This window comes from Protopterus annectens, chromosome 1.part0, assembly GCF_019279795.1.
Source record: "Protopterus annectens isolate FY-2018-M chromosome 1.part0, PAN1.0, whole genome shotgun sequence".
NCBI classification, from domain to species: Eukaryota; Metazoa; Chordata; order Ceratodontiformes; family Protopteridae; genus Protopterus; species Protopterus annectens.
Genome location: NC_056725.1, coordinates 19,919,030 through 19,943,819, shown reverse-complemented (window position 1 = coordinate 19,943,819; position 24,790 = coordinate 19,919,030). Strand labels below are relative to the sequence as shown.

Below are 24,790 nucleotides of genomic sequence, written 5' to 3'. Positions count from 1 at the left end.
TACGGAAGTTTGGGGAATTTCTAAATACTATTTTAGGTACTATATTTCTTATTTCTTCCATGTCTGTGAATGCTGAAAATTTCTCCCATTCCTTATTTAAAATTCCCCTCATGTTTTTATTAATTGAATTGTACTCAACTATTAAACTTTTTTGAAAAGTTTCTCTATCCTTTGAACTTTCTCCACATTCATTCTCCGTCCTAATGATCTCTTCGACACCTTTTATAGGGTGAAATCTCGCTGGTCTACCTCTTTCTACTTCATATCTGATATTTTTGATAAAATCTATAGGGTAACCTCTTTCTAAGAACATATTTTCCAGTTTATTACATTCAATAATGAAGTCTTCTTCTCTACTAGTCATTCTTGATCCCCTTACAAACTGTCCTTTTACAATATTTTTCTTGCAGTGTAAGGGGTGTGCACTATTAAAATGCAAAAAAGAATTCACATATGTTTCTTTCCTATGTACTCTTGTTTCAAAGTTATGTTTATATTTGTAAACTTCCACATCCAAGTAATTTAGAATATCCCTATTCATAACATATGTAAATTTCAAAAAACTTGTGGTGGCACTAATGTATTCCATAAATTCCATGAACATGTTTTCACCCCCTATCCAAAAAATCACTATATCATCCAGGAATCTGTGATATAGTGCCCAACATTCTTTGAATTTGGAATTTATAATAAATTTTTCTTCCCATTTTGATAATACAATGTTGGCGTATGTGGGGGCACACGCTGCTCCCATGGAAACTCCGGATATTTGTTGATAATATTCCCCATTGAAAATCAAAAAATTGTTTTTCAGTACAGTATCCATGAAAATAACTGTCACTATTTTTTCTTCTTGTGTTATCTCTTTATCTATAGATGTGCTTTCTTCGAACATTTCCATCCCTTCTTTATGAGGGATGCAAGAAAACAAGTCAATGATATCTATTGTGATAAAAATTATGTCTTCTTTACAAACTTGGGGTGTTAATTCTCTAAGAAAGTCCCAGGAGTCTTTCAGTATGACCTTGTTGTTTACCCAAATATGTTTTGCCTTAGTATCAACGTATTTGGCTAAAGGAACAGTGATTGCCCCTTCCGCTGATACTATAGGCCTAAGGGGGGGGGGCTTCCTGGTTCTTATGAATTTTGGGTATGCCAAACATAGTGGCTACCCTTGGTTTCTTCACTTGCAAATATTTAGCTGTTCTAGTATTAATGACTTTTTCTATTATTAAATCTTCAATTAATAAGTTTATTTTTCTATATGACATCTCTACCTCATTCTTAGAAACAACACTGTATTTATTGTCATCATTCAAGATAGTGTTCATTTTTACCTCATACAATATTCTATCCATTATAACAATCCCACCCCCAGATTGAAAACTTATCAACTACTCTAGGTTTAGTATGTGTACCTTATCCGCTTTCACTAGTCTGGGGAGCAGTCATGGCACTGCCAACTTTGCTTGAGATGATCTAAGAGGCCTTTTGCCTGAGTGATGTTGTACTAGGTTTTTGAGGGCAGGACACTTATTGGGGAGGTAATAGATAGAATGACGGAGGCAGAGCTGATTGTAGGTTAGGAGGTTGGGCAGTTCAAGCCAGTGGAGCTGTCTCAAAGCAGTACAGTGATGAGTTCTATATGAGCAACTTGCAGCAAAGCAGGCAATTCTGTTATAGCAGGCTTTTATTTTGCTTAGTTCAGTTTTGTTGAGATTAGTCAGAATGGAAGATGCATAGAGTAGGGTGGATAGAAGTTGGGAGCGATCAATGGCTGATCTTGTGTTGTTGGTAAGAAATGGTTTGATATGGTAGAGTGATCCCAGTTTGGCATGTACATTTTTAATAGTTAAGTTGAGATGACTATCAAATTTTAGGTGGGAGTCTATGGTTATTCCCAATAGCTTAGCCTGTGCCACTGGAGCGAATGGAGTAGCATTTGTGGAGTAGATAGTGAATTGACTGTTATCAGTGTTTTTGTTAGAACTGGTTGTAATCATAAGCTGAGTTTTCTTTGGATTGAGGATAAGTTGGGCTTTGATAAGGTAGTTTTCAACATCAGAGAATGCTAGTTGAGTTGTTTGCAGGAGGGTGGGAATGTTTTGTGCAGCACAGATTAAGGTAGTGTCATCTGCATACTGAATGATAGATGCATGCTGTGTGGAAGTGTGGAGGTCATTTGTCAAGACTGTGAATAGTAGTGGTCCTAAGATAGAACCCTGTGGGACTCCTATAGTTATGGGCAGCTGAGGAGAGAGAGAATTTTCCCATTTCACAGCTTGGTACCTGTCAGTTAAGTAGCTTTGGAACCAGGTAAGAGTGGAATTTGATAGGTGATATTGGTTTAGTTTGTTTAGCAGGATTTGGTGCGAGACTGTGTCAAATGCTTTGGACATATCCAAAAAAAGAGTTGACACCTGCAGGCCTTCATTTTTGAGATGGTTTACTGTGTCTGTGAAGCAGAGGAGGGCTGTAGTGGTACTATGAGCAGGTCTGAAACCATGCTGAGTAGGTGACAGGATGTTGCTGTCTAGGAGATATTTTAGCATCTGGGTCTGGATGCATTTTTCTAGGATTTTGGCCAGGGGGGAGAGTAAAGCAATGGGTCTGTAGTTATTAAGTTCAGTGGAGGTCCCACCTTTATGTATGGGTATAACATAGGATATTTTCCAGAGTTTGAGCACATAGTTTTCAACATTTGATCTGTTTATGAGAGTGGAGAATGGGATAGCAATGGCATCTGCTGTGAGTTTCAAGAAATAGCTGGGGAGTAGGTTGGCTGCTGTTGATGAGGTTTTTAGTTTGGTGAGCAGGCTTTTGATTGAAGTGGTGGGAACTGTTTTGAGGGTAAAGCTTGTATTAGTGTTTGTGTTGTGGGGGGGCAGTGAGGAAGGAACTGTCCTGTGATACTAAGGATAGAATGAGTTCACAAAGTGGGAGTTGAGTTGTGTTTCGATGGGAACTTTAGTGTCAGGGGTGATTAGTTTGGGAGTAGCCTTTTGGGTGGGTTTTAGTAGCTGGTTTACATTTTCCAAAATTGTTGGGGGTTGTGTTGGTATTTAGTTTGTAATGTTGTGTAGTAGGATTTTTTTGTCCAGCCTAATGCATTTCTTTGCACGGTTGCGCAGTTCTTGGTACTTGGTTAAGCTTGGTGTTTCTTTGTTTTTTTGATAGTAAAGCCAGGCAGTTTCTCTGGACTTGAGGATTTGCTTGGTTTCTTTACTGAGCCAGGGGTTTGTAGAGGTTCTAACCTTGATTTTGCGCAATGGAACGACAGTGTCTAGGTGTTGTAAAAATTGTTTGTTGAAATATGCTACAGCCTGGTCAAGTGGGAGGGTTTTTTGGGGGGGTCCAGTCACAGTTAAAGTATTGAGGACCTCAGGAGAGAATTTTTTTGTGTTTCTAGTGGCTATATAGTTAGTGGTTTTGCATATGCTTGTTCTACTACGTATAAAGTATATGATGTTGTGGTTACTTAAGGTGTCTGGGAGACTGCCTGCATGGGGGTACAATGTGGGGTTGTTGGTTAGGACTCAGTCAAGGATGGATTCCCTTTTAAATTTTTTTTATCACATCTAGTTGAAATTTGGACTAGCTGCTGGTAGCCATGGAGATTTATTAGATTACTTGGTGGCTCTGATATGCAGGTGAACCAGTCTAGGTTGAAATCCCCCAGAATAAGGGTTTCTTGTGAGTATGTGGAAGAACACCAGGATAAGAAGTCTTCAAGGCTAGCAGGTGTATTACCACGTGGAATATAGATCACAATTATGGTGATGACCTTTTTAGGGTGGAGTTAAAGTTGTGAGATAAGTATGTCCCAATTATTGGGGGAGGGGTAGGAGTTTGGTAATTGATGTACAGTTAAGTTGGACTTGTACAGTAAGGCAGTTTCACCCCCTTTACAAAGTGGTCTGTCTTGTGTAATGATATTCTAGTCAGTAGGGAGAACTTCTGAGTTAGCTATGTTTTTATTTAGCCAGATTTCTTTTAAAGCAACATTGTCTGGAGAGTAGTGTGCTATTGTGGCCTGGAGTTCAGGTATTTTATTTTTGATACTTATAATATTAATATTTAGCATTAAAAGATGGTTGGTTTTGCTGTTGATTTGCCCAGGGATGAAGATAGTGGGGGTGTTATGTTCTGACGTTTGTGTTGGAGCAGTTTTGTGCTGGACAGGATGGATTTGGGCCTGGTTTGGGGTGGATATCCCCACTTATGGTGAATCTGGTGTTAAAATGGTGATACAGATGTTGGAGTTTGATGAGGAGTGTGAGAAAGTATTCTGTTTTTTTGGAGTAGGAATGAGAGCATATGTGTTTAGTTCTGAATTGGTTCGTTATGTAGTCCTTTTGTGTGACAACAAGAACCTCTTATTACAAAAAGAAATAAGATGGCAGTTGAGACTCAGGTCCAACATAAGAACTGGTCTAAATGAATACATCAATATTAAGGCTATCTTGGAAGGCAAGGCGGGTAGTGTTTAATAATTTTTTTACACCAGTCTTATCTTAGATTGGGCACATATCTTCTGAATGTATATAAACACAGCCAGATTCAGTATATATTCTCAGTCTCTAGTTCCTTTTGTAAACCAAAATGAATGTTTGATAAAAATGGATATTGTACTATAGCATCATAGAAATATAAGGAGAATAATTACACAAACTTTTCAAATTTGATGGAAATGAATATTATGATACTTTTTATTTGTTTTCTATGTACATAATTACACAATTTTATTTAATATATAAATATATATTTATGCATAAAGAAAAGTTTATTTTATGTTAGAAATTTTATAGTCACTCGATTGATTCAAACAGTTTTGAGTGGATTTTAGGTTGCAAATTTAGAATACAATACACCTTTAAGGTAATTAATGATGTGAACTTAATTGAATTATGGTTATTTTATATAAAAATACTGTGTACTAGTGACTCATTATCTGATGAAGTCTGCCTTGAGCAGACGAAAGCGCTCATTTGTAACGTTTGAGAATAAAGGAGACGTTTTTTTCCAGTGGAGCAGAAGTTTATTTTCCTGGTATTAGTCATTTTTTCTTTTTTGGAGTCGGTATCCTCTTCTGTACCAGCTGGAAGAATTTTGGTGTTAACTGTTGTTTTAGAACTTTCTAATTGGGTCACTGGTGTCGGTTATGGAGAAGTCTTTCAATGATTCTACCATCATTGGGATGGACAATGTACTTGACAATAGTATTACTTTGATTCAAATGTAAAATGAAGTTTCAAAATTAAGAGATGAAATTTCATCCCTTCGTGGGGATTTAACTAGACTGATAGAGATGTTCAGTCAAGGGGAACCAGCAGAGGGAGCTATTGCCAGTCACCAGAATTTCTCCAAGGGTCCGAATCAGCCTGTGACGTCATCTCCACGCTCCGTTACTGAGGGTTATGGTGGAAGGAGGAACAACCAAGGCGAGGACCTGGCCAGGGGAAGAAACGCGAATACAGGCGCTCCGTTACCCCAGAAGGAAACAGAGACAGTTTCTCTTGCTGACAATAGGGAATCTATTCAGCGAACCAAACCCTTGACTCTTTCAGGTACTGTTTCTAGCGCTTTGTCCCAAGTTCAGAATCAGGCTTTTGGACCTGTTTTACAGCAAATTGATGCTGGTGAAGGCGTGACTCGCTCTATCAGTTTTAGTGACATTTTAGAAAAGAATTATGTATTTGAAAATGTTTGTCATATTAACCATGATACAATACATGGCAAAACTAAAAGCATTCATAATGTCAACTTGTTTACTTTGAAGGACATGATTTATAACTTTGAAAAATTGCTATACAAATATAAATGTTTGCAGATAGAAAATAGTTATTTACATCAATGCCTTAGTAGTAAAATAGTACCCCAAGGACTACGATTTTATAAATACCCATTTGGAATTACATATACTGATAATGTTTTAAAGGATTTTTACAGTTTTTTTGATGAATGTGGGTTTGCATTAGTTTTAAAGTTAGTCAAACACAATGAAGTACAGGTAAACAACTTGGTTGAACTGAATGGTCTTCATGAAAACATAATCAAGGACGTGTTGTTTGAACAGTACAAAGATTTGTATGAGAGGATTTTGAAGAGAGTGGATAGTAAGGTCGAAAAAGTTTTTGAGAGAAAGCAAAATAAATTCTTTAGGGACAAGGAGCAATACATTAAAGGGAAGAGTTACCCTAGGCCTTTTCACACCCTGAACAACCGTTCTGAAAGGGTTAATGGGGAGTTAGAAATCCATCAGGATCCAGGTATAGTAACTAATACAGGCAGGTCCCATCCTTCTGAAAGGAAAGATCACGGTGGGAATAGGGGACGTTCTAACAGAGGTTTAGATGAATTAGATTCTTTCAATGGATCTAATGAAGTTTTTTTAGGTCCAAGGAGATCAGTCCATTTGGCCAGCAAGGCTCAATTCTTCCCAGAAGTCGAACCCCATTCGAATTTCACTGGGAACAATTTTGGTTGGAAAAACAGGGGGAGAAGGGGCAGATATACACTATAAAGGTGGGCCCCAATGGTATATTATTTGAATATGGGGGTTTCAAGGTATACATTTATACTGATATGGAGTTGGACAAAAAGCATTTTGAATTATTCTCTAAGGGATTCAAATTCGTTAAATCTAAAAAAGGAGATCTAGCTGATATTTTGATAGATTTCAAATTGTATCTCAGGAAATTAAACTTGAAATTGATCCGTAACAAAAATAATAAAAATGATTCTAAGATGGAATCAGAAGACAACAATAATAAAAAATGGTAAGTAGCACGTTTAATCCCCCACTTCATCCAGTCATCAGTGCTTTTGAAAGTATAGTCACCAATGAAATTTATGAAAAGTATGGTAATAGCAGGAGGGGTTCGGTACAACATAATTGGAATAGGGAAGAGGAAATGTTATTAGAGAGCTTAAGAAGGGAAGTCAACATCAGATTTATGGAGCCCGACAAGGGTGGGGGACTTGTCATGTTCAATTGTGAGGATTACAACAATGCTTTAACGAAAATTTTAACAGAGGACAGTACTTATACCACAGTGTCCTACAACGATGCAAATAGCGATAGTAGGATAGACTCACTTTGAAGAATATTTGATTGAAAATCGAATAGATCAGCAAACATACTATTTTTGAGACAAACCCATCCAATCATTCCAGGTTTTGGTATACGAAAAATTCATAAAACAATAATAAGGCCTCCTTTCAGACCCATTGTTTCAGCAAGGAAATCTAAAACGCATCCATTAGCTGTTTTTATAGATCAAAGTATTAAAAGCATTGGGGTCAACCAGAATGATTTGGTAAAAGATTCATGGGATTTTTTAAGAAAATTTCATAGCAACCTTTGGTCTGAAACTAGTCTTTTTGTCACAATTGATGTAAAGGACCTGTTTTCCTGCATTCTAGAAGTGAGGGCCTTGAATATTTTGAGGAAACTGTTAACAAATACTCTGATTTGCCCGTGGAGAAAAAATTATTGACCCTTGAACTAATGGAGGTAGTGTTAGACAACAACTACATAGTGTTTGAGGGCGAATATTATAAGCAGGTGAGTGGTGTTGCTATGGGGCAGCTTGTGCCCCATTTATGTAACCTGGTTCTATTGGAATGGGAAAACAGATACATATTTCAGAACCAGTTTGCAGGTTACATTAAAACATACCTCAGGTTTTTGGATGATATTTTTGTAATTTGGGAAGGGACGTTGGAAAAGTTAGAAGAATTTATAGGACATATCAACAGGTCGACGACTTTCCTGTCTTTTACACACCAAATACACAAGAGTAGTATCAGTTATTTGGACATCACACTTAAAACAGCAAAGGGTTTTAAATCACAGATTTTCAGGAAACAAACTTGTGTAATAGCTACCTTCATTTTGACAGCCAGCATCCTTATTACCAAAAAAGAAGTATTGTTAAAGGACAGGCAGTCAGAGTAGCTAGGATGACCTCAAAATTTGATAATTTATTGCAAGAATTTATTTTTCTGGGCGAAATATTCATCGATAGGGGTTGTCAAAAGAGGAGGAGAGGAGGGAGGAGGAGGAGGAAAATGGTAGGAGAAGATTTTGAGTGAGGTATACCAGGGATGGGGTACTAGATATAAACCTTTGTTTTCTCATTCCTTGTTCAAGCAATTTCTCAGAGGAGCAAAGAACATAAGACCTCCTAAGAGCTCCTACTCCAGCTTGGGACCTCAATTATGTGTTGGAAAAGCTCACTCTGCCACCTTTTGAGCCTGCAGCTACGGCTGAGTTAAAATATTTGTCATGGAAGACTGCTTTTTTGTTGGCCATTACCTCTGCAAGAAGGGTTTCTGAATTGCAGGCCCTTATGGCTGTTGAGCCTTTCTTGATCTTCCATAAGGATAGGGTATCTTTACGCACTAACCCTTCCTTTATGCCTAAGGTGGTCTCAAGTGTGTCTTTAAACCAGTCTATTCATTTACCTACCTTTTATGCAGACCCCAAAACAAGGGGAAAAGATCTTGCATACTTTGATGCACAGACAGTTACGCTACTACCTAGATAGGACTAAGGGTTTCAGGCAGTCGCAACAGTTGTTTGTTTCTTTTGCTTTAGGTACCCAGGGCAAGCCTGTGTCAAAGCAAACTCTTTCTAAATGGATTGGGTTTTGCATTTCTTTTTGTTATTCTCAGCATGGCAAGCAGATCCCAACAGGGATCAGACCTCATTCCACTAGGGCTACTGCCACCTCTACAGCCTTTCTAAGGGGAGTGTCAACTAAGGACATTTTGGAGGCAGCTACTTGGAGTTCAGTACATACTTTCTCTAAGCACTACCACCTTCCCCTCTACTCTAAATCTAGGGCTGGGTTTGCCACTGCTATTCTACAGGGCATTTTGACAGCTCCTGCTTCTATTTGATTTGCCATCCTCCCTTACCTCTGCTTTGGGAATCTACCCAAGTGTAAGGACTGCAGCAATGTGAGATGAAGAACATAGTACAGTTTTGTACCTACCATAAATGTAGATGTTCGAAGATCCACATTGCTGCAGTCCAATTTACTCCTCCGTCCCCTCTGTGTTTAGGGGTGGTTGTGTGGTTAGGTTAGTACTTTATTAGATAATTGTTAGAAGTTGTACATAGTTTGGGTGTGGGGGTGTTTAGTGTTTGGTAATTTTTTGATTTTACCCTGTTTAGGGTCTTCTGACATCTGGGGCAAGAAAAGACTGAGGATATGACGTCGGTCATGCGCATTTATACCCTGACGTCCTGGCGTCAGTTTAATGCGCCATGACCGGCGTCAGCCATATACTTTGGTATTCGGGCCGACCGAGGACAGCGCTATACCCAAGTGTAAGGACTGCAGCAATGTGGATCTTCGAACATCTACATTTATGGTAGGTACAAAACTGTACTTTTTTTTGGAGTAGGAATGAGAGCATATGTGTTTAGTTCTGAATTGGTTCGTTATGTAGTCCTTTTGTGTGACAACAAGAACCTCTTATTACAAAAAGAAATAAGATGGCAGTTGAGACTCAGGTCCAACATAAGAACTGGTCTAAATGAATACATCAATATTAAGGCTATCTTGGAAGGCAAGGCGGGTAGTGTTTAATAATTTTTTTACACCAGTCTTATCTTAGATTGGGCACATATCTTCTGAATGTATATAAACACAACCAGATTCAGTATATATTCTCAGTCTCTAGTTCCTTTTGTAAACCAAAATGAATGTTTGATAAAAATGGATATTGTACTATAGCATCATAGAAATATAAGGAGAATAATTACACAAACTTTTCAAATTTGATGGAAATGAATATTATGATACTTTTTGTTTTCTATGTACATAATTACACAATTTTATTTAATATATAAATATATATTTATGCATAAAGAAAAGTTTATTTTATGTTAGAAATTTTATAGTCACTCGATTGATTCAAACAGTTTTGAGTGGATTTTAGGTTGCAAATTTAGAATACAATGCACCTTTAAGGTAATTAATGATGTGAACTTAATTGAATTATGGTTATTTTATATAAAAATACTGTGTACTAGTGACTCATTATCTGATGAAGTCTGCCTTGAGCAGACGAAAGCGCTCATTTGTAACGTTTGAGAATAAAGGAGAAGTTTTTTTCCAGTGGAGCAGAAGTTTATTTTCCTGGTATTAGTCATTTTTTCTTTTTTGGAGTCGGTATCCTCTTCTGTACCAGCTGGAAGAATTTTGGTGTTAACTGTTGTTTTAGAACTTTCTAATTGGGTCACTGGTGTCGGTTATGGAGAAGTCTCTCAATGATTCTACCATCATTGGGATGGACAATGTACTTGACAATAGTATTACTTTGATTCAAATGTAAAATGAAGTTTCAAAATTAAGAGATGAAATTTCATCCCTTCGTGGGGATTTAACTAGACTGATAGAGATGTTCAGTCAAGGGGAACCAGCAGAGGGAGCTATTGCCAGTCACCAGAATTTCTCCAAGGGTCCGAATCAGCCTGTGACGTCATCTCCACGCTCCGTTACTGAGGGTTATGGTGGAAGGAGGAACAACCAAGGCGAGGACCTGGCCAGGGGAAGAAACGCGAATACAGGCGCTCCGTTACCCCAGAAGGAAACAGAGACAGTTTCTCTTGCTGACAATAGGGAATCTATTCAGCGAACCAAACCCTTGACTCTTTCAGGTACTGTTTCTAGCGCTTTGTCCCAAGTTCAGAATCAGGCTTTTGGACCTGTTTTACAGCAAATTGATGCTGGTGAAGGCGTGACTCGCTCTATCAGTTTTAGTGACATTTTAGAAAAGAATTATGTATTTGAAAATGTTTGTCATATTAACCATGATACAATACATGGCAAAACTAAAAGCATTCATAATGTCAACTTGTTTACTTTGAAGGACATGATTTATAACTTTGAAAAATTGCTATACAAATATAAATGTTTGCAGATAGAAAATAGTTATTTACATCAATGCCTTAGTAGTAAAATAGTACCTCAAGGACTACGATTTTATAAATACCCATTTGGAATTACATATACTGATAATGTTTTAAAGGATTTTTACAGTTTTTTTGATGAATGTGGGTTTGCATTAGTTTTAAAGTTAGTCAAACACAATGAAGTACAGGTAAACAACTTGTTGGTTGAACTGAATGGTCTTCATGAAAACATAATCAAGGACGTGTTGTTTGAACAGTACAAAGATTTGTATGAGAGGATTTTGAAGAGAGTGGATAGTAAGGTCGAAAAAGTTTTTGAGAGAAAGCAAAATAAATTCTTTAGGGACAAGGAGCAATACATTAAAGGGAAGAGTTACCCTAGGCCTTTTCACACCCTGAACAACCGTTCTGAAAGGGTTAATGGGGAGTTAGAAATCCATCAGGATCCAGGTATAGTAACTAATACAGGCAGGTCCCATCCTTCTGAAAGGAAAGATCACAGTGGGAATAGGGGACGTTCTAACAGAGGTTTAGATGAATTAGATTCTTTCAATGGATCTAATGAAGTTTTTTTAGGTCCAAGGAGATCAGTCCATTTGGCCAGCAAGGCTCAATTCTTCCCAGAAGTCGAACCCCATTCGAATTTCACTGGGAACAATTTTGGTTGGAAAAACAGGGGGAGAAGGGGCAGATATACACTATAAAGGTGGGCCCCAATGGTATATTATTTGAATATGGGGGTTTCAAGGTATACATTTATACTGATATGGAGTTGGACAAAAAGCATTTTGAATTATTCTCTAAGGGATTCAAATTCGTTAAATCTAAAAAAGGAGATCTAGCTGATATTTTGATAGATTTCAAATTGTATCTCAGGAAATTAAACTTGAAATTGATCCGTAACAAAAATAATAAAAATGATTCTAAGATGGAATCAGAAGACAACAATAATAAAAAAATGGTAAGAAGCAGCACGTGTAATCCCCCACTTCATCCAGTCATCAGTGCTTTTGAAAGTATAGTCACCAATGAAATTTATGAAAAGTATGGTAATAGCAGGAGGGGTTCGGTACAACATAATTGGAATAGGGAAGAGGAAATGTTATTAGAGAGCTTAAGAAGGGAAGTCAACATCAGATTTATGGAGCCCGACAAGGGTGGGGGACTTGTCATGTTCAATTGTGAGGATTACAACAATGCTTTAACGAAAATTTTAACAGAGGACAGTACTTATACCACAGTGTCCTACAACGAGATGCAAATAGCGTATAGTAGGATAGACTCCCTTTTGGAAGAATATTTGATTGAAAATCGAATAGATCAGCAAACATACTATTTTTTGAGACAAACCCATCCAATCATTCCCAGGTTTTTTGGTATACGAAAAATTCATAAAACAATAATAAGGCCTCCTTTCAGACCCATTGTTTCAGCAAGGAAATCTAAAACGCATCCATTAGCTGTTTTTATAGATCAAAGTATTAAAAGCATTGGGGTCAACCAGAATGATTTGGTAAAAGATTCATGGGATTTTTTAAGAAAATTTCATAGCAACCTTTGGTCTGAAACTAGTCTTTTTGTCACAATTGATGTAAAGGACCTGTTTTCCTGCATTCCTAGAAGTGAGGGCCTTGAATATTTTGAGGAAACTGTTAACAAATACTCTGATTTGCCCGTGGAGAAAAAATTATTGACCCTTGAACTAATGGAGGTAGTGTTAGACAACAACTACATAGTGTTTGAGGGCGAATATTATAAGCAGGTGAGTGGTGTTGCTATGGGGGCAGCTTGTGCCCCCATTTATGCCAACCTGGTTCTATTGGAATGGGAAAACAGATACATATTTCAGAACCAGTTTGCAGGTTACATTAAAACATACCTCAGGTTTTTGGATGATATTTTTGTAATTTGGGAAGGGACGTTGGAAAAGTTAGAAGAATTTATAGGACATATCAACAGGTCGACGACTTTCCTGTCTTTTACACACCAAATACACAAGAGTAGTATCAGTTATTTGGACATCACACTCACGAAAACAGCAAAGGGTTTTAAATCACAGATTTTCAGGAAACAAACTTGTGTAATAGCTACCTTCATTTTGACAGCCAGCATCCTTATTACCAAAAAAGAAGTATTGTTAAAGGACAGGCAGTCAGAGTAGCTAGGATGACCTCAGAATTTGATAATTTATTGCAAGAATTTATTTTTCTGGGCGAAATATTCATCGATAGGGGTTGTCCAAGGAAAATGGTAGGAGAGATTTTGAGTGAGGTATACCAGGGATGGGGTACTAGATATAAACCGTTGCTTGGCCAGCATTTGATAATCAATGATAAAATATCTGATGAGCCTAAAGATTTTCTAGGGGCATGTATCATTGAATACAACAACTTTTCGGACCACTTTATACAAATATTGCAAAACAATTGGTCAATTTTAAAAACTAATAGTGATATAATCGAAGTTGTTGGGAACAAACCCATATTCATACACAAGGTTGGCATGAATTTTAAGGAATCTTTGGGTAGAGGGGTAACTACACGGAGGTATGAAACTGGGACCAATCCATGTGGCAGGTGTAAACAGTGTTCCTATATTAACCAGGCAGGGAACATCACCTTGAACAATGGTCTGGGTAGTAGAATTAAGTTTTGCAGGGGTAATTGTCAGACTAGGATGTTTGTGTATTTGGCCACTTGTCAACATTGTTCCTCATATTATGTGGGCAAAACTGAAAGAGCACTAAGGGACAGAATTTACGAACATAGGAATGACATCAGAACTAAGAAGGAAACTAGTGCTCTTTACAAACACACCATGACCTGCAACTCTACCCCAGATTTTAAATTCGGTATCCTAGACCTGGTTAGTATGGACAGTAGGGGAGGTGACAAAAAGAACCTCTTATTACAAAAAGAAATAAGATGGCAGTTGAGACTCAGGTCCAACATAAGACCTGGTCTAAATGAATACATCAATATTAAGGCTATCTTGGAAGGCAAGGCGGGTAGTGTTTAATGTTTAATAATTTTTTTACACCAGTCTTATCTTAGATTGGGCACATATCTTCTGAATGTATATAAACACAACCAGATTCAGTATATATTCTCAGTCTCTAGTTCCTTTTGTAAACCAAAATGAATGTTTGATAAAAATGGATATTGTACTATAGCATCATAGAAATATAAGGAGAATAATTACACAAACTTTTCAAATTTGATGGAAATTAATATTATGATACTTTTTGTTTTCTATGTACATAATTACACAATTTTATTTAATATATAAATATATATTTATGCATAAAGAAAAGTTTATTTTATGTTAGAAATTTTATAGTCACTCGATTGATTCAAACTGTTTTGAGTGGATTTTAGGTTGCAAATTTAGAATACAATACACCTTTAAGGTAATTAATGATGTGAACTTAATTGAATTATTAACTGAGTTATTTTATATAAAAATACTGTGTACTAGTGACTCTCTTATCTGATGAAGTCTGCCTTGAGCAGACGAAAGCGCTCATTTGTAACGTTTGAGAATAAAGGAGAAGTTTATTCCAGTGGAGCAGAAGTTTATTTTCCTGGTATTAGTCATTTTTTCTTTCTTGTACATAGTCCTTTCTTTCTAAAGTGCGTGTCAAATCAAATTGTAACTAATTTATCTATTTGCCATTTCTCCTGCCCATTTATTTCAACCGAGAAGGGAATCTGTTGCATTATGTGTGTTTTCCTAGTCGGCTGCAATACTATAATTGATGACTCCTTTTGCCAAAGGTGTAGAGCAAGCAAGAAAGTTGCTGACAATGACCTTTTAAAGGTCTTGTAAATGGCTTTTCAGCTGAATTTACTTCATTAATTATGGTAAAACTCTTGAACATATGCCTAAAGGTCATTCTGCAAAGCAGTAGCTAGTTACATCTGCCAGTTTTGTAATGCCGTGATGGAAAATATTTCCACAGCTGTCACTTCGTCCACAATACTGACTTGTATTATAAATTACATATGATTTCACAAGCCAAAACTTCCTCTGGGGCCATAGTAGTCATAGAGATGTTCCATAGTTTGTCCGACTCAGGAAGTCTGCTAGGGACTCTGCTCTTTTTAACTGTCAGTGAATTTAAACTCCGACACAGACCTAATATATTCTCATAATAATGCTGGATGTATGAGAATATGCTGGGGAAACGTATCATTCCCTCCCTTCCTCCTTTTTTTTTTTTTTTTTTTTTTTTTTTACCTTGAAAGCTTTTCTGTATTTGCAAGGCCGTCCATAGCTAGTGGTCTTGTGGATCTGCTTGCTATAGGGGAACAGTGATAAAGAACTGGAGACTTTTAGAAAAAGAGAAGTAGCTGGTATGTTAGGCTAGCTAGCCCTTAAGGCAAGTTTTCGGAGTAGCAGAACTAGTCAGTGAGTGTCAGGTGTAGCTGTCCCATAACTGGATCCGTTTGTCAGAATTCAGCTTTATGGTAAGTACACAAGACATTTTTAGTTAGTCTGGTAAAAATCTTCCCAGTCAAATTGTTTTTAAACAGCAGCTTTGAGGTCCACAAAGTTGATACATTTATATGGAATCAATAGAGTTGACTGAATACTGAAATCCTGAGCTATGGAAAACGAAGGAATGTTTTATGTTTTACATGAAACTACCAAATTGAATGAATTTACTGTTTTCATGCAGAGTTTTGAAATGTTTAGATAAAGGAAACAGTTTTCTTTTTTTCAACCCCCCCCCCCAAGCTGGATATAAAATATCTCCAGTGTGCCGCAACATTTAAATTGGCTGCTAAATAAGATGGTCGTGGGGAAGCGAAGTCCCAAACATGGGATGCTTAAAGGAAGGTTCTGCTTTTCTTGTATTTTTTGAGGTCAATTTTCTGGTGTTATGGCTTAGCATTTTAGCAGCATTATGTAGCTGAACCCAAACCTAAGCACATATCAGTGCCCACAACCTACCCACAAGAAACCATAGTACTCTGTGACTTTAATATCAATTGGAAGAGTTGTACCACAGAGCAGCTTTCTACTCATATTAACCTTTACGGTTTTACTCAAACCATTACATCCCCCACAAGGACCAATAAAGTTAATAACAAGGAAAGCACCCTACATTGGATCCTCATAAATAGTCATCACCAAAATTACATAGTAGGAACCCTCCCCGAAGACATAAGTGACCATTCTCTTACCTTCTTAATTAGAAATGAGTGGCATTCCAAACCCAACCACCTATAGGACAATAAGATCCAACAAAGATTTCAACCCTGACACCTTTCAAAAAGAACTTAAAGCATGTAATTGGTCTCCCCTGAAACACTTACCATTAGAAGAAGCAGTTATATACTTTAATTCTAAATTCTTAACTATTTTTGACCACCATGCACCAACTTGTATAATTAGAACTAGGGTTAAACCAACGCCATGGCTTTCGAAAGCTACTAAACAAAAAATGTTCCGTAGAAACAAAGTCTGGGCAAACTGGCGCACTACTAAAAGCCCTGCAGATCAATTAAAGTTTAGACAGCTAAGGAACGAAAAGAAAAAAGCCATACAGTTGGACAAAAGTAATTTTTACTTTCAGCTCCAACAAACCCACCCAAACAAACCACAAGAATTCTGGTCAGGCATCAATAAACTTCTACACCCAAGTCGCTCACTCACACCCCACCCATTCAGGTTCTGATCACAGTAGTCCCAAGCAAATAGCCAATACCTTCAACACTTTCTTCACAGAGACCATTCAGTCTCTTGCCAATCAGCTATCCCCTGACACCTCATCTTCCACCATCTCAAACTCTAACACACCTCAATCATTTCACTTTCAACCTGTTCCCACATCCCTTATCTGTACCCTCATTCAAAAACTTAATCCTACCCCCCCCTCGGCAGACCAACTACCTGCCGAATACCTGCAAAAAGCTGCAAAAGCCATAGCCTACTCCATATCCATTCTGATTAATAGAACCATTACTGAAGGAAACGTCCCATCAATCTGGAAAATTTCACATATTACCCCCTTGCATAAAGGTGGTAACTTCAACGAATTATCAAACTACAGACCTATAGCCATACTATCTCCACTGGCAAAAATCATGGAGAAATGCATTCATAAACAACTGCCAACATGGTTTTAGGCCATTTCATAGCACCACCTCTGCTCTTTTATCCTTCTCTGACAGTATTAATAAAAATCGTAATAATGAGGCTTTATCCTCTGCCTTCTTTATTGATCTGTTGAAAGCATTTGACATGGTAAACCACCACCTACTCATTAACATACTCAAAAACCTGTCACTTGATACACTGGCTATACAATTGTTTCAATCCTACCTAAACAGCAGGATGTATTATGGGAGAACAACTTCTCTTCTAACCTCCCAATTCCCCTTGGTGTCCCTCAAGGCTCCATACTAGGTCCACTCTTATTTTCTATATTTATAAATTACCTACATTCTGCAATACCTCAAGCTACCTGTATCCAATATGCAGATGATTCAACATTAATATGCTCATCCACTTCTCCATCAGATCTTCAGTCACTAACCCAAAACGTGTTTAATACAGTTGAGAAATGGTTTCTACACCGATGTCTTATCTTGAACCCCAAAAAAACAAAACTACTACTATTTACAACCACCCGTAGAGCCTCCCCACTTAATTTTACTGTTACATCATGTAATGGTACTATCATCTCTCCTGATCCTACTACAAAACTACTTGGGGTACTAATGTATAACCTTACCTTTGATTCACATATAAACAGTACTATAACAAGTCAACAAAAAACTAGGTTCCCTCTGTAGGATCAAACCCTTTCTGGCCCCACTAGCCAGGTCCACTATTGCCCGTACTCACTTAATCTATACCCTACTTTATGCCTTCCCTATGTATACTAAACTATGCAAAAGCAACTTGAACAAGCTGGCCATCTCCTACAATAACATTGCCAGATTTGCAACTGGGTCTACCTACAGAACCCATCATTGTCACAATATTAAATAGCACGGATGGTTAGAGTTGCCAAATCTTACACTATTTAACCAACTAACAGTTGCCCACAAGATCCTGTATCAACCTACTAACACACTGATACTTACAAATCTTATCACCCCCTATAGCAACCTAAAGACCCTATGCTCATCTAATAAACAACTTGTGCAAATGGGTAAAACTAACAATTTGGCTGGTGACTCTCTGTTCTCTAATACTGTGGGCAAAACCTGGAACTTCCTCCCTAGTGACCTAACCTCCCTTTCCTCAATAACCCTATTTAAAACAAACTAAAACCATCATATAGCTGATTGTTACTACTATGTTACTAAAATTTAATAAATTGTTTTCTAGTCCTGAGGAGCTTCTCTCTCCGGGTCTCTGGTGAAAATGAGCCAAAAGCTCAACCACACTATCCCGGTTAACAAATGTAAAATAAATAAAATAAGTAAAATAAGTAAATACCTTAAATCACAATAGTTATGCCCCTGCACGAACCCTGACTAACTACGTCACTTATCTATGGGTATTAATAATCTTATCTTTATGTGCTAGTTACTTTTCTGTTACCTAAAAAGAGTGTGGGTCTCTACAGTTAAAAAAAATTTACTTGAGATTTCCTTTGTATGACTAACTATACCTGATCATCATCATCATCTTCTTTCAGCTGTTCCCGTTAGGGGTTGCCACAGCAGATCATCTGTTTCCATTTGTTCCTGTCCTCTGCATCTTGGTCTGTCACACCAACCACCGGCATGTCCTCTCTCACCACATCCATAAACCTTATCTTAGGCCTTCCTCTTTTCCTGTTACCAGGTAGTTTCATCCTTAGCATCTTTTTCGCAATATACTCATCATCCCTACTCAGCACATGTCCAAACCAACGTAATCTTGCCTCTCTGGCTTTGTCTCCAAACCTTCCAACCTGGGCTGACCCTCTAATATACTTATTCCTAATCCTGTCCACCCTCATCACACCAAGTGCAAATCTTAACATCTTTAATTCTGCCACATCCAGCTCAAACTCCTGCCTTTTTGTCAGTGCCACTGTCTCCAGCCCATATAACATAGCTGGTCTTACTACCCTCTTGTAGACCTACCCTTTCACTCTTACAGATACTCGTCTGTCACAAATCACTCCTGAGACTATTCTCCACCCACTCCATCCTGCCTGTACTCTCATCTTCACCACACTTCCACACTCACCGTTACTCTGAACTACTGACGCCAAGTATTTAAACTCATCCACCTTCTCCACCTCTACTCCTTGCATCCTCACCATTCCTCTGTCCTCCCTCTCATTCACACACATATATTCTTCCTTAGTCCTGCTCAGCTTCATTCCTCTTCTCTCTAGAGCATATCTATACCTGATATGTACTAAATTTGTAAGCAAAAATCCAGTGTATGGTAAATAACTGTAATGTACCTCAATTTTTGTAAAATGTCTCTTACTGTAAATAATATTGTGATTGTGGAGCTTTTCTCCCCCGGGCATCTACTGAAAATGGACATGTATCCAGTTGGACTAGCCTGGTCAACAAATGTAAAATAAAATAAAAAAGTAAATTCAGTAGTTAATTGAATGAATTAAGAATGTTAATGCTTGAATTAACATCTAAATACAACTGTGGTTACTTCAGTTAAATTAAATGTCGCCAAGAAAATGTTGCAGGTTAAACTGATTTGTACATCATCAGTTGAGGATCATTTATTATGTTAAGAAAAAAGAAATTTGTTTAAGACATACCAAACTAGTCTTGTTGCGTGGGTGATCACTGTTTAATTTGACGCAGAGATGTTGCGCATAACATTGTAAAATTCTGTAGTTTTTATTATGTATTTACTTTGTTTGTAGGCTTATCCTCTAGATGTGACCAAGCTTATTTATTGTTCTAGAACTGTCCCAGAGATTGAAAAGGTAAGCAAATCTTGAATGTATGTTAATATTTTCCATTTGTTTACCCTGTACTGAACTTCATTTGTCTTTGCCTTACAGCCCACTATCTTTTCCTCTTCAGTTACCTCTTTTTTCCTGCATTTTTTTATTTTTTGCTGTTCTGGTTAATTGCCATAATTAACGTTTTAGTGGTGAACTCATGTCATATTACGCTTATATAGAATCTGTAATTTTGTTTCTTTTTTTTTTGCCCTGGTCTTAAGTGTATTTTGTAAAATATAATTTTTATTTTGCCTCTGGCCTGTAATAGTTTTAGATTGGTTAGTGAAATAAATAAACCAGATGTTTGTAACGATACTGAAAAAACTGCCAAATTTATTATTTTACCCTTCGGAATAAAGGTCACGATTTTATGATGGTCTGATAAATGTGGTTTATTATGTAATATTGTTTGTGTAGTGAGCAGCAAAGTGCAAGAATGTTAGCAACATACAGTGGAGGTGACTTTCTCTAAAATGTCTATTTTTGTATCTCTGCAAGGTCTTATCAAAATGTTTTAGTTTTGCACATCTTTGTTAGTGTTTTGACCTGAAGGTTATTTAGCAGAGCTCATTTATATCCTTCAGTAAAACTGTATATACCAAAGCTATATGTAAATTTTGAGCCTATGGATCATATGAGGTTACTAGGCTAATGGCCCTGGGGCCCCTTACAAGCCTAGCCAAGAGTTTATCCCCAAAAATAAAACCTCAATCAGCACCTGTTGCCCCTGTCAGTGAGGGACTTAGGTGGGACCCCTGGAACAAATTTGTGGTTTCCCATCCACTCATCAAGTTTGTGCTTGAAGAGGGTCAGCGACATACTTTGTTTGATGTGTATGTGGAGTCTATTCAAGCGGTGGGGCAGCCTCTGGGACACAAACCTGTCTCTCCAGCAGGTTTTGTTAATGTCGCATATTAGATTTAGGCCTTTTGATTGGGTAATGTGCGAGGAGTTAGACTTATGGATATGGAGTATCTCTAGTAGGGCAGGGTCCAAGACTGCCTTGTAGGTGAGACACAGATGACCTCTGAGCAATCTGTACAATACCGCATAGAATGATAGTGATTTGAGCAAGTCCTCATAGGACAGGTGTTGGACGCCAAGGATTCTCTTTGGGAGGTATTTCTGTGGCCTTTCCAGTTGGTGCAGATATATGGAGAGGTGCATACTAAACGGGACATTGTACTAAATTATCCGCCTAATGAGGGAGGAGTACAGAGAGGTAATGACCTCATTTTTTCTGGATGCAATCCCTTTACTTATGAGATGAACCAAGTAAAAGGCTTTTCTGACCATTGACACTACATGATGGTCGAATGTGAGATTGTTGTCTACCTGTGTACCCAGGTCTCTCACCTCAACTTGTGTGCTTAGGGGGTTACCGTTGATGTGGTAAACAGTAGAGACGATGTTTTTGCTGAATGGAATGATAATACATTTTTTTGTATTTAACTTAAGGCCATCACTTTGGCACCAGTCATTTGTTGCTGTGAGATCCTCTTGTAGTATGTTAACATAATTTTGGTTGTCATTGACACACCCAACTTAGTCGTCCACAAACGTGGTCAGCCACAGGCCTTTTGTCTTTACATGGACCTATGAGAAGTAGATACCAAACAGTATGGGTCCCAGGACAGATCCCTGGGGTACACCACTACTGACAGTTCTGCTGTCGGAGGTGGAGGCACCTGATTTGACCTTGTGGGTCCTATCGGAGAGCCAGTTGGCCACCCGCCTGATGAGATGGGGATTTACACCAAGTTGTGTTAGCTTTTCGATGATGCCCGAGTGGGAGATTGTGTCATTGGTCATGTCAAGTTAAGCTGTATGCACTGATTTTCCCTTATCTAGGGCCTTGGTGACAATCTCAAAAAAGTCTGCCAGGTTCAACAGGCAAGATCTGTCCTTGACAAATCCGAACTGGGTGGGATCAAGTGCTTAGAGATTGCCCATGTCCTTGTTTATGAGGTCCATAGTAATACGCTCCATGGCCTTACAGATCAGACTTGTCAGGCTAATGGGGCATTAGTTTCCAAGGTCAGTAATGGCATCACTTTGTGGAAGGGGATGACATCAAGGAGAATACTGTATTTATGTAGGATTTGTTCTGACAAAACTGTTTATGTGAGACCTGATCTTACAATGCCTCCTGAAATCTATGAACTGAGATTAGCTTCTATAATTACTTTATAAATGTATTAATATAAGATGCAAAAAGATATAATGGTTACTAGAACTAATATAGCAACTGTAAAATAAGTTATTTCTGTCTGGTAAATAAACTTGCAATTTTAATTTTGACCACTAGGTGTCACTTGAACAATCATGACATGTAAATTGTGCTGAAAGTCTGGGTTTGAGTCTCTGAATTTTATTATTTAATTTGACTGGCCAATTTTTTAATGTGTTTTATAGCTGGTATTATATATCGTATGTGACAAGTTCTGTACTATTTTGGTGGTAGTCATTTATAAAACACTCTTTACCCACATAAAATATCTGTCTTGATTCCAAGATGGCGGATAGACTGTAAACACCCTCTCTCTGCAGCTCCACACCTTTCCTTTTAGAACTACAATTGTAACCATTACTGGACAGATAAAATTGGCTCCAGACGCACTGCAAGCAAATTTGAAGCAATTCTAATGCTTAAGAAGAAAGTGTAAGCAAAAATTTGAGTGCAATTCTATTCCCAAAAAACTCAGGTCTGCTGGAAGCAAGTCTGCAGTTCAGAACATGTGTATCCAGGCCTGTAACTCCATATTTCAAGAACTCTGTTCAACTACAGAGCACTCTGAAATGGCTAACATTTCCAAACAAATGAACTCTCAAGTAAAATCAAAATTCTCACAGATCACTTCACCAGAGAAAGAAGTGATTGCAAAAAGACAGAAAACATTGAAAACCTAAAGACTGAGACAACATGCAATATAGACTAACTGAAGACAGCCCTTTTTCCAATCCAGTCTGCAGTCCAAAACTTCTCAGACCAGCTATCTTGCTTTGGCACCACTCTTGACCATATTGCTTCAAGACTGGATTTATGTGAGGCTAAGTTAGTAGCAAACGAAATTAAGATACAAGAACTACAAAAACAATTAAAGGTTAAGGATGCAGCTATTGAAGAAATAAATCAAAAGCTAATTGATCTCTAAGTACGGAGCAGAAGGAACAATGTACTTATAAGTGGAGTTCCTGAAGTGTATAGCTTCATAGGTGTGTACTAGGCTAGCGGCCCATGAGCCTATATAAGCCCACCCCAAAAAGATTCCCTGGCATCGTGCTTCCTGACATTAGTCCCCAGTGCCCCTATCAAGTAAGGCCACTGAAGTGATCCCCAGGGTTAACTTTCTATTGCCCATCCATTCGTCAAGATTTCTCTTGACAAGGGCCAGTGAAGTTCTCTCCTTGACATGGATGGGAAGTTTGTTCCAGAGTATGGGGAATCTCTGGGTTAGGAACCTGTCCTCCAGCATGTCCTGTTTATTGTGATAATGAGGTTGAGGTCCCTGGAGCGGGTGACACAGAGGGATTGGGATTTCTTTAGATGTAGCATATCTAACAGCTGTGGGTCAGACATGGCTGTGTAGGTGAAGCAGAGATTGCCTTTAAGCAAGTGATATGAAACAGAGTATAGTTGGAGTTTTTTGAGTCTGTCCATATAAGACCTGTGTTTAAGGCCTGAGATCCTCTTAGTGAGGTATTGTTGTGCCCTTTCCAATTATTGTAGGTGTCTATTGAGGTACATACCAAATGGGGCATTGTAGTCTATAATAGGTCTAATGAGGGATGAGTAGAGAGGGATTATGATTCTGGAGGAAAAACATTTTGTAATGAGATGTGCCACATAGAAGGATTTTCTGACCACAGTAGCAATGGGGTTATCAAAGGAGAGGTTCCTGTCAGCCTGCCCCCCCAGATCTCTTATCACACCTTCAGTGTTTAGTGGACTACCACCAATGTGGTAGTTCATGGGTACTGAGTTTTTCCCAAAGGGAATGACAATGCACTTTTTGTCATTGAGCTTTAGGCCATGGTTCTGGCACCAATCATTTGTCTCAGTGAGGCCTTTTTGTAGAATGTCTAAATCGGTTGGTGAATCAATAATGGCTCCCAGTTTGCAATCATTGGCGAACTTGGTCAGCCATAGTCCATTTGTATTGGCTTGAACTTCATAGAAGTAGATGCCAAACAGGAGAGGACCTAGGACTGATTCCTGTGGAACTCCACTTGCAACAGGTCGGTAGTCAGATTTGGAGTCCGCTATTTTGACAATGTGGGTTCTATCAGTGAGCCAGTTAGCAACCGATCTTATGACATAGCGGTTTATGCCTAGTTTAGTGAGTCTATCCGTGATTCATGTGTAAGGGATGATGTCAAAGGGCTTGGCAAGATCGAGGTAGGCTGTGTGAACTACCTTGCCTTCATCCACAGCTCTGGTGACGGACTCAAAGAAGTCTGTCAGGTTGAGCAGGCATGATCTATCTTTCATAAACCTAAACTGCGTGGGGTTCAGAGTTTGGAAATTCCCTATGCCCCTATTTATAAGGTCCGTGATGATGCGTTCCATAGTCTTACATATCAGACTCAGGCTAATGGGGTGGTATTTCCCAGGGTCAGTAGTCACCCCCCCCGGGGAGTGGGATGACTGTAGCAGTACGCCATTCTGAAGGGACAAAGTCTGAACTGAGGCTGTGATTGAACAGGGCACTCTGGTGTGGTGCCAGTTCATTTAGTATCCCTGGCTGTTTTCTACATGAATTACAATCAGGTCCCATGGAAGCTGTATTCTTGGCTTTGGACAGTGCAGTTTTTACCTGTGCAGCCGTGATATTAGGGACTTGGTATTCCTCAGGTAATGTGATTGGCCCTTGAGGGGGTGAAAGGGGGGTAAAGTTCGCACTGATCCTGTCTGCCAATATATTGGC

The 24,790-nt window shown here is 38.3% G+C and overlaps 1 protein-coding gene across 1 annotated transcript in view; it reads left to right on the top strand.

The window, feature by feature from the left end:
* The window catches only part of ERCC2 (ERCC excision repair 2, TFIIH core complex helicase subunit), a 2,230,202-nt gene that overhangs the window by 131,866 nt on the left and 2,073,546 nt on the right, over window positions 1-24,790 (top strand). Inside the window, exon 4 of the mRNA XM_044070725.1 lies at window positions 19,779-19,841. Coding sequence (XP_043926660.1) covers window positions 19,779-19,841 — 63 coding nt within the window. The remainder of the gene's footprint in view (window positions 1-19,778; window positions 19,842-24,790) is intronic.